At 35.8% G+C, this 15,492-nt stretch overlaps 1 protein-coding gene across 2 annotated transcripts in view; it reads right to left on the bottom strand.

Moving 5' to 3' along the window:
- Positions 1-1,806: 1,806 nt before the first annotated feature.
- Positions 1,807-15,492, bottom strand: part of LGR4 (leucine rich repeat containing G protein-coupled receptor 4) — a 91,913-nt gene continuing 78,227 nt past the window's right edge. For both annotated transcript variants that reach the window (XM_060766011.2, XM_060765994.2), the window contains 7 exons: positions 14,666-14,731; positions 13,833-13,904; positions 11,672-11,743; positions 10,526-10,651; positions 9,449-9,564; positions 8,701-8,784; positions 1,807-5,827 (listed from right to left, as the gene is read on the bottom strand). In XM_060766011.2, the coding sequence (XP_060621994.2) occupies positions 4,551-5,827; positions 8,701-8,784; positions 9,449-9,564; positions 10,526-10,651; positions 11,672-11,743; positions 13,833-13,904; positions 14,666-14,731 (1,813 nt within the window). In that variant the 3' untranslated portion in view covers positions 1,807-4,550. The remainder of the gene's footprint in view (positions 5,828-8,700; positions 8,785-9,448; positions 9,565-10,525; positions 10,652-11,671; positions 11,744-13,832; positions 13,905-14,665; positions 14,732-15,492) is intronic.

Here is a 15,492-nt window from a genome sequence, read left to right as displayed (position 1 = left end):
TCTTGATGACCTTCCCATTCTATTGTAATGATAAGTAGAATTTAATGTGCTTTTAAACTATATTTGACTTTAAGATCTATAAAGCAAATGGGCTATATTACCAAGACACATAACTTCCTAATTAAAATTGAAATCAGATGTTTGTAATAGGTGTTTCTGGTTAGACTATAGCTATCCAACACTTCTGTTACTGGAGTGTTGGAGTACTGCTACATTTTAGTCCATATAAATTACAGCTTATCAGCACAATAATTGAAATGCTTCAACGCATTAAGAAGGCTGTCGTTAAAGATTTAACTTACAAATCATTTAGTCATTCATCATGCACTAATATTATAACCCACTAGGTTAAGTGCAACAGGTTTGTGTGTGTGTGTGTGAGGAGCAACTTGAGAAACTGCAAGACACTTCTGGTGAGAGAGAAGGACGTTGCCCAGGGACGCCCAGATGTTTTACCATCCTGTGGGAGGCTTCTTTTATGTCCCCACATGAGAAGCTGGAGCTGAAAGATGGGAGCTCACTCCACTCTCTGGATTCAAACTGCTGACATTTTGTTCAGCAGTCCTGCCGGCACAAGGGTTTAACCCATTGCACCACTGAGGGCTCCTAGTGCAGCAGTGCAGGAAGGGGAGAATAAAGCAGTAAATGACTGGCTTGCCTTAATGCTTCAACTGCACGAGACAAACTTGCAGTCTTAGCTTTTCAACAGTAGTCAACGAAATCCTCTGTGTGCAAGCAAAAGAAGATTTTGAAATCCTAAGAACTCAAGTGGGGAGTAAGAGAATTTGAATAAGATACATACATACATACATTTTTCTCACTGTAATATTAGCTATATATAGGTTGCAGGCCTTCTTTTAAAATTCAGTTATCAGCTAAGAGAATTCTATTTTGAACAATAGTTTTTTTCAACAGTCTACTAATGATTAACATTTCCAGAAATTCTTGTTTTACATGGCAGTTTCTACACATCTGTAACAACTTGATATTTTTTTCCCCAAGAATCCAATATCACCTAAATTCCAAAAATAGTTTACAAATAAAGCTGAAGAAATTGTTTTCATTTTGCATCAAAGTCAAACACAGGAATGAGTGCAAAACTTCACTTGGTAAATTACACACAAGCACTGTCCATCTCTCAGAGTGAGGCTGGAACACACACACATATATACACACAGACTAAATTTCAGCCTTCTGTAAACATTACTGAGTTCTACATTTAATTTTATTGTCAGAATAATTATGGCAGCCAGTGCGGTGAAGCGGTCTGGGCGTTGGAATAAGCCTCTGGAAGACTAGGGTTCGAATCACCGATTTGACATGGAAACTAACTGGGTAACATTGGGTAAGTCACACTTTCTCACTCAGAAGCATGCACACAGAGAAGGGCACACTAGCCGCCTACTGCCTGCTACATAGTAATGAACAAAAAAGAAAAAATGCTGAGTGTGCACATCTGAGAAAAGGTAGCATTCTGGATTTAAGTGAATAGTTATGAGTATTATGACACTTGCAGCTTTTAGCTCTGAAAGCACATTTCATATGGGCAAGTTTTGTTTTGAATAGTACAGTATATATACAGTAAAAAGTCACCTTACAACCTAGAGGCTGGATGGCCATTTGTCAGGGGTGATTTGAATGCAATATTCCTGCTTCTTGGCAGGGGGTTGGACTGGATGGCCCATGAGGTCTCTTCCAACTCTTTGATTCTATGATTCTATTCTATACCAGCAGAAAAATTTATATTGAATCTATAAGCCCATTTCAGCGACAGAAGTATACAAACACAACACTTCACATCTACCCTTGTTCTCAGTTTCTGTAGATTTTACTATGAATGATTCAAGCTTACAAAAATTACAGTATACAAGAATGATAGCATCCCATATTTTGTACAAGCTAAATAATTTTTGATATACAAAGCTTCTGGTTTTATTATAACAACAATGTACAACCAATGTTTATTTACATTGCAAAAAGTATATAAACCACAATTTAAACATTCTGCTACTGGCAGCTGCTCATTTCAGGAGGTAGCTTTAATTAACAAAATGCACTGAAGCCACATTTCCTGTCATGTATTTTATCCAATAATTTACAATACAGAGGAAAAAAATCTTTTTATACACACTATATACAATTTAGTTCTCCTGAAAGCAAGCTATATTAAATCATTTTGCAAAAAATTGAGCCAGAATTTCTGGTATGGCAGTGGAATTACAAAAAATGTTAACATTTGTTTTGAAAATGCTATGATTTAGTTTGATCATGAATTCTAAATTTTATGCTATGCAAACTTCAAAGTAAGAAGAACAAGGATCAGACTTGGTAAATATAAATCAAGAAGGCCTTAAAATGCAAGAATTAACTTTATCCAAGCTTTGATTTTAATTGAAGCCCATTTACACACTACTGTAATGTAGCAGCAAAATATTTCTATGTGGGAGGGCAGCTTACATGTTTTACTTCTAGGTTTAGAAGGATTCCAATGCTTTGTATTCCAAATAAAGGTGCAATGTTCAGGACTGTTATACTGAGTGCAAAATGCTATGTACTGCAGTTGTAACTCAAATTACACATATACTCATGCATAAATCTATTTTTTGCAGACAAAAATAGGGTTCCAGTGTGAAAGCAGTGAGAAGAGGCAGAGGTGAAACGTTCCCAGCCCTATAATGGGCCCAAACCAGAGAAAGAAAGATTTATACATGAGTAAATGTGTAATATGAATTATAACTGCAGCACATAGTACGTTGCACTCGGTATAATAGGCCTTTTCTCCTTCCTCACTTCGACCTCAGCAGAATTTGGTAGCACCGTGGGGGGCCATTTGGGGCACCAAAGGTGGAGCATAGTAGCCATAGCCATTTTTAGTAGGGGCTTTTTGTACAAGCTTCTATGCAGAGACACTGTGGTCGCTATTTTTAATAGGGACAACCTCTATCAAGCACCTAAAATGGCTCCCTCACTTGCTACTGTGCTCAGGTTGAAGGAGAAGGGAGGGAAGGCTGATGTTTTTTCTCTAGTTTGGGTAAGAGGGGTGCTTATGGGATAGGAGCTTCTTGCTTCTGCCTCTTGTCTTTAATAGAGTCAGGTTGCTTACTTTTCTCTTTTCCTCTCTCTACCCCCTTCACTTTTTCAGGCCGCATTTTCAGCCTTTTCATCGTTTATATTCCTTTCCTTATCCGTATTTGTATAGATGTAGACATTTTCAGATCAGTAATGCAATTTACCACTATTCCCCATGTGGCTCCTCAAATAAACAAAATATTATTCTTCTCTTTAGCTCTTAGGCTTGGTGGCAATATGCATTTTTGAAAAAAGAGGGAAAACATTGTTTGTTACATATTCCTAATAATTACTCTCTATCCATGGGTCATAGCAAAATCCATAACTTTGGCCACCAAACCTGCCTTTGACTTGTACACGAGGTTGACTTATACAGGAGTATATAAAATGTATTTCCATTGCTAAATAACATTTTGCCCCATGACAGCTGTTTATGATGTTACTCAGTGTAGATTTCCATGGCCCATTCCATTTTCCCAAGACAAACAGCACAACCCAAATATTCACAGGCCTTCCACTACACACATGCAGTTCCATCTTGGTGACCAGGATGTAGCCTATTCTCCTCTAAGTTAAAATGCTCTGGGGATCCATGTCCCCTGTATTTTTCTCAATGTGCAGGTAACGACATGCTCCCATTTGTGGACTGCTCCATATGCACAGTGGTGGCTGGGGAAATCACCATAATAACAGAAACCAAACACAGATTTGGAGAGCAAGAGAAAAAGCAAACTGAGGGCACAGAGTAACACATGAATTTGGCAAACATGTTTTGATACTTGGCTAGCAAGTGAAATCCCCAACTTGTCAATTGCTAGAATTCTGAAGATAGAGCATACTGTATCCAGAATTCATCACAAGGGCTGGAATTTTCTATAATAATAATTTGGTAAATTCTGTACAACATATTGAAATAAAACCATATTCCAGACCAGTTAAGCCGTTGATTGAATAAAAATAGGTTTTTTCTGTATTTGTCTCACAGTTGCACATGGGAAGAACACTCCCAGATTTTGGCCCTGCAGTAAATTGTCCTGAGATTGAGTCAGAAATGCTATACAAAAGTTAGCAACAGTTCTCCTTCCCCCACCCACCTCCCTCATTTACAGCTTTGTTGTATTTTGTTTGATAGTAAAACATGACAGAATTCACATTACAACAGAAGCAGTAAGTTACAATTGCATACTCATCTTAAAGGATATTGTAAGAACATAAACACAATATATAACTGGTTGTCAAGGGGAAAAGGGAGTTAAAAAGATTATATAAATTTTGGTTTTCCAATTATTTACACTAAGAGCAACAGCTCTTTTTTTTAAGTGATAGCCCAACACATTTACTGCTTTATATCCCTTTTTTATATCTAGCATCAAACAATTATTTTTTAAAAGTGCTTCTAGGTAAAAAAAAAAAGTTGAAAAAAGCCAATGTCTATATGAGCCATCATGTCCTTTTTAGCACATGGTATGCAGTAAAGTCTTTCAGTCTTTAATCCTTGGGATGTTGTAGGCATAACGAACCAACGGGAAACCTCTGGTTTGATAAAAACAGGCACGCCCACAGGCCTGTACTTGATCTGAACTGTCTGAGACAAAAGAGTCCTCTTCATCAGCATAATCCGAATGGGCAGACTGGGTACCACAATCTGACCAGTAGCCATCTGGCCTTTGACAAGGGACTACTGTCAGAGCAGGACAACTGTGAGATTTTATTAAGTGTTTACATGGTACAGGCTTGGATATAAGCAATGACTCACAGCACTCACACACGGTAAGGTTGCCCTGCAGGTGCGTGTACATGCCACAATCGTAATAGAAATCCTGTGTCCCACAGCCACCTTGTGTATTGACAGCAACTGTTCCGGTACCATTCTTCTTGGTGATGTGCCATATTAACAACTTCCAATCTTCTTTGAATTTAGGGTTGAAGAACACATATAAGACTGGATTCAAACAAGCGGGCAATGGGAAAAAGATCAGAGTAACGGATTTCATGATTTCAGGGCTAATAGAGATTGCAGTGATGAGTGGTGCGAAGGAGAAAAATGCCACAGGGCAAAAAAATATGCAGTTGGTGAAGATTAGCCAAGCAACATGTTTAATCATGCTGGCTTGTGTGTTCTCAGACAAGTCTTCTTTTTCCAAGTTGCAATAAAGTTTGGTATAAATAATAGCCATTAGCAAAAAGGCTAAGGAATTTAGGAGCACTAAAGTCACTGTAAAGCCCAAGGAAGGTGTTTCTCCAGTGGGAAAGGGCAGGCAAAGAGGTGATGCAGAATACTCGCCCTTATGGAAAAGTGGCAAACAACCTGCTACCAATGCACAGAGGAAAGCAAGAGTGGCTGCAATTCTAAACTGCTTCTGATGATTGCTTTTACCTTTTTTAAGGATAACCTTTGCAGATAAGCTCCGCTCAATAGCAGCTAGCATTAGAAACAAAATGGCACTTTCTGAAGAGAAGATCGCCAGAAAACCAGCAACTTTACAACCACTTCCTGTCTCCCACCAGATACCATATTCCGCAAACCTCCCCCAGGAGACTGCATCCAGGAAAGTTAATATACCAGTGTAGATCCCCATAAGCAAGTTAGATACAGAAATCAAGCCTATGAATAGTTTGGATGAAGGCAGTGAAGTACAAGAAGCAAATATGGTCAATATGACAAGCATGTTGAAGAACAAAGCAACCAGAAAAATAAACCAGACGGTAAGACGAATCATCCAGCTTCCAAGTAAATATTCACAGGGTTTGAAAGCACCTTAAAAAAGAAAAGAAAAATAAAGGAATAATTTAACAAAGTAAAAAAAACAAACAAACAACAAGCCAGTTATCTATATGCTTTCTCAACACTGTTAGGGCCATGCATAACTTCTGGAAACAGCATTTAAAACCCTACGTAGAGTTAGATGACCCTAAAGAAATGCAGATATATCACTATTAATAAAATGCCCTTGAAGTTATAATAATTGAAATGAAGAAGAACCATTTGAAAATATCTCTCAAGCAAGACAGGGATGTTTCAGATTTCAGTGAGGCTTCTGCTAATTGTACATTTACAGAGCATAGGCATAACTGAACCCATGAGGCTCTCTATCACTATTTCTCCCACCTCCCTTTTAAAAAAGGAGTCCATGCTCTAGATTTTACTTTTAAGACATCATTTATTATTTATATTCCTAAATAATCCTTCTTCCACTGAAATCAAGGTTAGTGCATGATAGTATAAACATCATTAAAACATATAGGGTTATAATTAAAATATTCCTCATAAAAATACTAAAGAGTAGTAAAAGCATTACAAAACCTTCACTATAACTATTTTGGAGAAGTCTCAAGGGTTTATTATGTACATTTTATTTTTTAAAACCCCACAGACTGTCTTAACAGTTATAAAATAATTTTCAAGGAAGGTTACAATACAAAGAAGTGTTATTTTACAGAATCACATAAGTTTTATTACTACCAGAAAGGACATTATTGGAAAACACACACAATTTACTTTAGGGGAAGCTTGTCACTGTAAATTAAAATGTAAGGCAAAGCTTACATTTCCAGAGGTCCAAAGAACTAGGCTGTGTTAGAAGATTCACTCATTCTATTACTGTGTGCCTTTGGCTGAAAATTCATTTCCAGTGATCAAATTCCAATAATTTAGCTAGTTGATGTTATGGCTATGAGAAGCTGTCCAAAAATTAGACACTGTGATTAAACACAGCAAGGATTTGGTGAAAAAATAAGGGCAACAGTTTTGAATCTACTAGGATGAGCTATTCTTCCTTCCTTCCTTCTTTCCTTGGAAATGGCAGCTCAGTTTGGAAATCAAAAGATAATTTACTTGCTAAATCTTAGCACCTAAATGTTTAATTCTTCACTTTGTAGATATATCAGGGTGATATAGCTCAGATAAGCCACTTTGCACCTTGCACCTTTTACTAAGATGAGGCCATGGCCTTCAGCTGGAATTTACAGAGGGAGAAATAATGGGGATGTTTACACTTGACAGCAATGTGAAAGATTAACTGCATGGCTTGAGGGAAAAGCATGCAAGCAGCTGCTAATATGGTTGAAAGTACAATAGTTAGATGTGATGTAATCAGTCCCTGTGTACAGCTGGTAATGTAGAACTTGCACTAAATGTTTGAGAGAAAATGAAAAGAAACTGCAGTTAAGTGGATAGTGACAAAGAGAACGGTGTTCAGCCCATTAAAAATATTAGAAAGAATTTACAGTTGAGGATAGGTGAGGCACTTTTTAAAGAAGCCTAGCTACTTCAAATGGATGTTAGAAAAGACATGATTCCTAGATCTTGAAAGTGTTGAAAATCAGGAATCAAGATGTGTTAATCAAACACAAATCATGCCTGACCAATTTCACAACTTTCTGTAACAGAACTACCAAGTTTTGTGGATCATGCAAATAATATATATTAATTTCAGCAAATCATTTCACCAAGTGCCATAATATCTTTGTCCAATTGTGGGCTGAATGCTACCATCTGTTGGGGAGGGGGGGGGGCTCAATTACTGGTTGAAGAACCAAAACCATTAATAGCTTTGTTTGTACCAGGAGGGCCAAGTGGAATTCCTCAGGTCTCTTGTGGGGTCAAACATTTTGTAAAATACTTTGAAAAGGAGTAAAGGCCTTGCTTACCAAGCTGCTTATAAAGATAACAAACTGGTAAAAATAAAACAAAATCCAAAATGATCTTGATAGACTAATGGACTGAACCAACAAGATGAAGTTCAATAGAGATACAAGTAAAGTACTATATTGAAATATGAAGGCATACATATAGCATGAAGAAGATCTGGCTTCACAGGAGTATGTATAGAGATGATACTGAAGTCCTAGTTAATTGTAAACCAGAGATGGGGAAAGTGCAACCTGAGGCTACATGGCTCTGAAAGCCTCACAAAGCCCCACTGAAATGAACATATATAGCTATCAACCAAAAGTGGCTCAAAATAGCTGGAAAAATGGATGTCTTGTCTCCACAAGTCCACAACAGTGCTTAGTCCACTAACTTTCCCTGACAAATTGGTGCAAAACAAAACAAATTGTGATATGACAATTTTCAGGTGACAATGCCAACGCTGCCCTCAGGGAGAGGGGGAGGGGCTCAGTCTTTGATCCTTCTGCAGGTGAGATGTTCAGCTTTGTTGTAAAATTAAATCTGAGACAATTGTCTAAAGAAGACTTTTTAAAAAGTGAATTCAAACATCAACAGAAGTAAAGTTCTATTTTACCCTATTACTGTATATAATTCTGGAACCACATTTTAAAAGAAGAAAACTGACAAATTGGAGCACTTCTACAGAAGGGCAACCAGAAAGATGCATGATCTGAACCGCTAAGTCTCATGAAGAGTGGATAAAAGAGAAAAGTTTGTTTGGCCCAGAAAAGCAAAGATTAAGAAACCACAATGCGAACACTTTCAAATAATGGAAGGCCTGCCCTCTATGGTTGCAGAAGGCATGTCTAGATCCAACAAGTGAATTGAAGATGATCAGATTTCAGGTCTGTTCAACTGTTTTGGCAGTTGGCAGACCCTCCCTCACTTGTTCAATCAAACATCTGTTAATTAAAGCAAAATGTCTAGGCATAAATGTAAGAAAGGAAGCAGTACTTTACCTGTTGTGGGTGTGCAGTGAATTATGGTTTGTCCAAGTTCTTCATTTTCATCACTGTTTAATAAAACATCTGTATCTGATGTTCCTAAATTAAAGAAGATTAATCAGATAAATGTTAAAATATGGAACTACTTGATAGTTTTAAAATTTTAAAACCAAAATTGAAGCTTAGTATGTGATGTTTTTTTCTTCATAATAAATTAAAATCTTTTAAGGGGATTATATTCTTGAAGATATTGCAAGTCTGCAAAGTTCTCTTAGGCAAAACTTTTAATTTCTAGTCCATTTTCTGTACAAGGCTACAAATAAGTGAAGTAATGCTATGTAACTCCTACCCAAGTTTAATGAATGAGAGATCATAAATCATATCACAGCAGAGCAGTAATAAACATGACCTCAAATTCCAGGTTTAGAGTGGGGAAGAGGGAGTCTGAATCTTCCAATACACATTAGCAGCCTCAGAAAAAAAGGATTGACAAATTTCCTCTCCGCAAACTATTTTAATCTATTCCATATGAATAAACTAGCCACACAGAAATTTGACAGCTGAACAGTTGCACATAGAAGGGTATAATGAATTTGTCAATTTCAACTCAAAAAAGAACTATTCTTTGACTAAGAATTCCTAGCTCTCATCTATTTTTCCCCATTCATTCTAATGAACTAAGCATTGTTACAGATTCCAAACAAGCTGATCACTCTAAATTTCCAAGCACTTAAACATACTGTTACTAAACCAGATCACTTACCTTGGTCGTGAGCAACTGACCGACTCTGATGGCTGGAACCTTCAGTGTTAGAATCCAGGTAAGACTCACAAGACCAGAAGGCACAGCACTGATAAGCATATGGAACGGATAGGGATCTAGACAGTTAAACAAGAATGATAGACAGCTTTTCTTTATTTTTAAACCAGCAGCAATTCAAATTATTATTTTCTCCAAATCCCTCTCAATGAAAGCAAGCTTTAGATTTAATATAATTATAGAATTGCCCAAAGAAGTGAATTTATAAGTGAAAGAAAAAGACAAACTGAAAGTTCTGACATTATTACAAATCTAGTTTTGAAACTCTACAATTCTGTGATTCTGGAAAATACCATCATTTTAAGGAAAGTGATATAACCTGCATGTACTGTTGTGTAACTGAATTTCCAGGTGAGCATAGATCGAAGCACGTATCTGTCATTCTCACAGTTTTTATTTGTACAAAATCCTTCAACGCACGCCTGTGAGGTTCCTTTTCTGTATCCTTTTCTTGACAAATGCCAATCCCCCACCCCACCCCTCTCTCTCACACACATCCACAGAAAAAGGCTAGTTATTATTTTATTTATATTCCATCATATGGCTTACAGCCAGTGAGAGCAACTTTCCCAGGAGACTATACCCCCATTTTGATGTGTCACTGGATTCCAGCTGTATGTGAAAGCAGGAAAAAACTATTTTTTAAAAAACAAGTCATACAGACAATACAAATCTTGTTTTAAAGTAAAATCACACTTCCCCATGTCTTCTGGAAACATGAGTCTGCTTTAAAATAAGATCGTACTCTCTACACTCCTTGATTTTTAAAAAAACTGCAATTTTTCTGACACAGCCAAATTTCATCAACATGAGAAATGCAAAATTGAGTGAGTGGGCCACTTCTGTATTTCCTATTGCCTGCTTCTGGCGTACAACTGTAACAATGTTGAATGACCATAAAAGCTTGCATTAAACGCCACCACTAAACACATTATCACAGATAATAGATCCAACATAGCAAGTTAGCTCATTAACAACTGTACAACACATTCATGATCCTAGATTCAGTGATGGACCCACCTGAGTTTCATGAAGTCCTTAGCAGAGAGTGCGTCTTTCAGTTCAGTATTACCTACTAGTTTAAGCTGGTTTAGCCCACTCAAGCTTCCAGTTGGAAAAGAAGTCAATGCATTGAAACTTAAATCCCTAAAAAGATATTGGCAAAAATCAAATGTGAGGAAAAAGACAAGATCCAAAATATCTGAATAAACAAACTTTAATTATATAGCAAGGTTGACTGAGTGTAAGGCTTTGTGAATAATCCTGAAGGCAACACTGGACAAACAACTTTTATTGTTCATAACATCTCTTTTTTCCCAGAAGCAGGAACTCTGAGACATGATGATTTCCCAAAGTTATCTAGTGAGCTGTGCAATTCAGAAAGGATATCCTTGGCTCCAGATTCACTTTTCTACATTGGGGTTTTAGGTTCTCTTGCTGTTTTGGGAGATGGCCAATTTTAGGACCAACCATCTCCTCTGACTGTTAAATCTAGAAAATGGCTTTGACTGTCCTTGGTTTTCCTTTGCTATCAATTGCTGATTTTTCCAAAGATCACAGTGGTTTCATCTCAAAGCAAGTAGCCTGTCTGGAAAACCAGCTGCTGAATGCATCTGGTAAACTAGTTGTAGGAGACACTTAGTTAATAGAATTATGAAAAAGAGTATGATATAAGTTATAGGGGTGTACTATGACGATGCTAGACATTGGGTAATCTAATTAAAATGCTTGTATTAAAAAGATAAAAAGAAATGACAATTCACAGCACATAATTAATATACAAAACTGCTGTAACATGATATGGAGGTGACGATTTACTTCTATAGCTTTCCCAGGCTTTTACAAACTTTCTGAACAACATTATTTTTAGTGACATGCATTAGTTTTCTTGTGTGTGAAAAGAATCTATCATTTTTAATTTTGCTACATACAGCCTGAATGGCAGTCTAATGGTGCTATTAAAATAGGAGCATGTTTTTTTGAGAAAGAGAAATTATACTGTTTTCTGGGCAGTATGGCCATGTTCCAAAAATGTTTCTGGAACTTGGCCATACAGTCCGGAAAACACACAACAATCCAGTGATGCTGGCCATGAAAACCTTTGACAATAAAGAAATTATACTGTTTTATGATTGCAACTTGGACTATGCTATATGACATACTTACAGGTTGGTAAGAGCACCAAGTGTAGTAAAAGCTTCTTTATGAACCTGGTGGATCAAATTTCTGCTGAGATCACTGCAATTTGAAAGAATACAGTTGTATTGGTGCTTTACATTGACACATCCAAATGTCTATTTTTGGACTTCCAAGATTATATTATGTTCATGTCACAGTAGGTTTCTAGCAAATAAGTAACTGCAGCTCAACTGTATTTTACAAGGTCATTGTGACTTTTTTTCTATACAATTCAAGTACCTCTCATATACTAGAAAACTGAGAAACAATGCCTCTGGTTTGGGGCTATTGACATAGCTCTAAAGTTATCTTGTTTGAAAATAGAAAGGTCAATTTATTCCTTTTTTTTAAAAAAAGAGCATCAGCTCATCTGCATTACTTTTCTCCAAATTTAGCTACGAGAGAGGAAGCTGGTACTTTTTTTTTATCAATCAACCTACTAATTCATCCATTATTATACTATACTTACACATAGCTAGTAAGTGATGAACGTGACTCACAAAATAAAATTTTCTTCATAATATTTAAAATAGAAACTAAACCATGACATTACATCGCCCCAGAAACTAATAAATCCTAAATTCTACCTTATGGTTCTCTCTTATGATAACACTTCCTAACTGTACTGAATTTCTTGATTTCTGCCTTAATTTTAATTTTTTAACAAGAAAAACCCAAACTATTTTAGATATATAACACTACCAAGATTACACAACTACTTACTGAACACTACAACTAAACAATTACAGGCAGTCCCCAATTTTACAAACATCCGACTTACAAATGACGTTTAGTTAGGAACGGGGTAAAATAATGGGAAATGAGAGATATCTGTCCCTTAGAAGGGAAATTCACTCCCGGAAGAGTTATCACCAATACTTGTTTCCACAACAAGCCCAATTTTTTCAAAATACAATTACCATAGGGACAGAAAGTGAAGTGAAATCTTCTGAACAAGGGCACAGACAGCAAAACAAATACCATAGAGGTGTTACCTCTTCCCTATGCTATCCAAAGTGCTATGTATATGTATGAGTGTGTGTGTGTGTATGGCTGGAGCTACACTTAATAATGTACCTGTTCTGACTTACATAAAAATTTAACTTAAGAACAAACCTATAGAACCTATCTTGTTCTTAACTTGGGAAATTCCTGTATATAAAAAACCACAAACTTCTCCCTCTGTATCTGATGGTTTTTAAGCCTTATTATTTCTTTTCAATAATAATTTAATTACACATCTACTTAAAAACCAAACCTTACTAATTAATGAAACCCAAAATTACTAATTACCTCTATCGTTGTTGTGAAAGGGAAATGGACAGTTCCCAGTCCTTCTTAATGCTAGTCAGAAATTAAACTTCTAAAGGTTAGAATGGTAATAAATATAGTAAATTTGTCAATTTCTGCTATTTAACAGATCTTCATCAGACACTCTTCCTGTGTTGGGATACCTAATTCCTTTCATATATAATCAAGTGTTGTTGTAGTTACATATATATTGTAACATTCTCCCAAATTTTCTGGGCTTTTCCACAAGACTATCACATGTTGTAAACACTGTGCTCATATTTTCCATAGTTGTTTGCCAGAAGAGATCCGACAGCTAACTGAGTTATCAGAACTTAAGACACTTAAGTTATCGGAACTTAAGATAGAACTGAAGATCTATCTTTTCTGGCACACATGCCAGTCAATTTTAAACTATGGATTTTAAATTTGCATTGTGTTTAATATTGTGTTTTAATCTTTGTATTATGTATATTGATATATGTATTTTAATGGTTTTGTTTTATCTTGGTGTTTCAAATAAGAATGCTGTTATTGTTATTATTATTACTACTACTACTACAACTATTAGAGATTCCCTTATACATCTTAGAAAGCTCCTCTAGTATTATAATTTCTGCTTTTTTATGTGGTATTGTTTTAAACTGGAGGAATAGAGAAGTGCATATGAATGAAATATGGACAAACTGGACACAAAATGATAAAATAAAATGAAACATTTTGAAGAGTGCTGGTCTGGACACAGTTGTAGACGGATACATATTTTACAGATAATTCTTTTACTTAAGCATGCCAAGATTTACTAAGACTAAGCATATCTTTTAGCTCATGTCATTTCTTTTAAGGTGAATATACTTACAGGGTACGTAGAGACGCTAGTCCCTGGAAAGTATCTTCTCTGATTTCCTCTATCTGATTATGCTGTAAATATCTGAAATTCAGAAATTATCTTAATCAAGGAGGAGTCTCATTAAGAGAAGGCACAATGAATTATATCCAATTTCATTCAATTAGAAATAAAAATTCAGCTTTTGAATGAAGACTCAAGAAAATTCTTCCATTGTAGAAGAGGTAGGGGATGAGAGACCATGTTCAAGGAAGAAAATATAAGTCAAAACAGGAGTGAGACAGCACTGTTTTATGTTATATTGTGGTGCAGATGATAACACCATCAGTGGATTTAGAATTTGTTGGAAAACAGATGTCAAAGCTACAAATCAACAAAACTACTGGAAGGATGTGTGTGTGTGTGTGTGTGTGTGTGTGTGGTGAGGAATACATGGTTCTGTCTAGGGTCTGATGCTTTTAGTCCATAGGATTCGTGATTCATATTAGAACCATTGGAAACCATGGATAATTGTACTATATCATATGCTATTAAATTTCTGAGACAAGTGCACAGTTGACATCTCTTCTATACCAGAAGAAAGAAAGAAAATGACATGAGGAAGCAAAAGGAGATAACAAAGAAGGCTAGACAAAGTTTAAATTAGAATCCGAACTCTGGGGAAAAGATAGTGAAAGATTCAACATATTGCCATTTAGTGTTTACTGTCAGTTTTCCATTACAATCACAAAACATTTTAAAATGCTATCTTCTTGCAACAAAAGTTATCCTGACTTGATTATTCATGATTTGTGGCACATATACCAGGGTGGAATGAGATTTATTCTGTTGTGGGTGTTACTTACATTTCTTCCAGGGAAGTGCAGCCTTTAAAACTTGGAATTTGTTTTATATTGTTATAGGACAAATCCCTTGACAAGGGGGGGGGAAAGAAAGAAAGAAAGAACATACTTAATTTTAAGATTTAATGGGAAGATTCCAGTTTCTAAGACAGAGCACCATCCCACTTCATAGTATTTATTTATTTATTTATTTATTTTATTTTATTTTATTTTATTTTATTTTATTTCTACCCTGCCCTTCTCAACCCTCGAAGGGGGACTCAGGGCCGCTTACAAAAGGCACAATTTGATGCCAGCAACAGTAAGATAAAATACAAAGCAATAACAATTATAAAATAATTAAAACAATCCAGTTATACAATACAACTAATAAAAACCAATCTATTGTTATAAAAAAAAATCCTTAGTCATCTCTTGCCACTCCAAAGGGATTCAATATCACGAAGTGCACAATTTAAATTAGCCACCTAGACTGGATTCTTTTTCATATTAACCTTACAGTAAAGCACAATGGGGCTATTTCTAAATAAACATATGTACGAATTTGATTAAAATGAGGTTGAATTGTAAAATTAAAATATGTACTATAAATTAAAAAGAGACAGCTTAAAAATAGCAGCTTCATCTGCTAAATGAAGAGGTTAAAAGAAAGAGAAAACATTATACTACTGGTTGTTTTCCAAAACATCCGTGTTTGCAAAGTTCTATACATTTTATATTTTTTTCAGAAACCAAGGAAATAAATGGGTGCACAATGGATAAACCACATGCTTCCCTAAATATTGATTAATCAGGTTATCCCATTTAATGCTTAAGCTAATGGAATAGAA

Source organism: Anolis sagrei, chromosome 1, assembly GCF_037176765.1.
Source record: "Anolis sagrei isolate rAnoSag1 chromosome 1, rAnoSag1.mat, whole genome shotgun sequence".
Taxonomy (NCBI): Eukaryota; Metazoa; Chordata; class Lepidosauria; order Squamata; family Dactyloidae; genus Anolis; species Anolis sagrei.
Note: the sequence above shows the minus strand (reverse complement) of the source record. Positions and strands in the feature narration are given on the sequence as shown.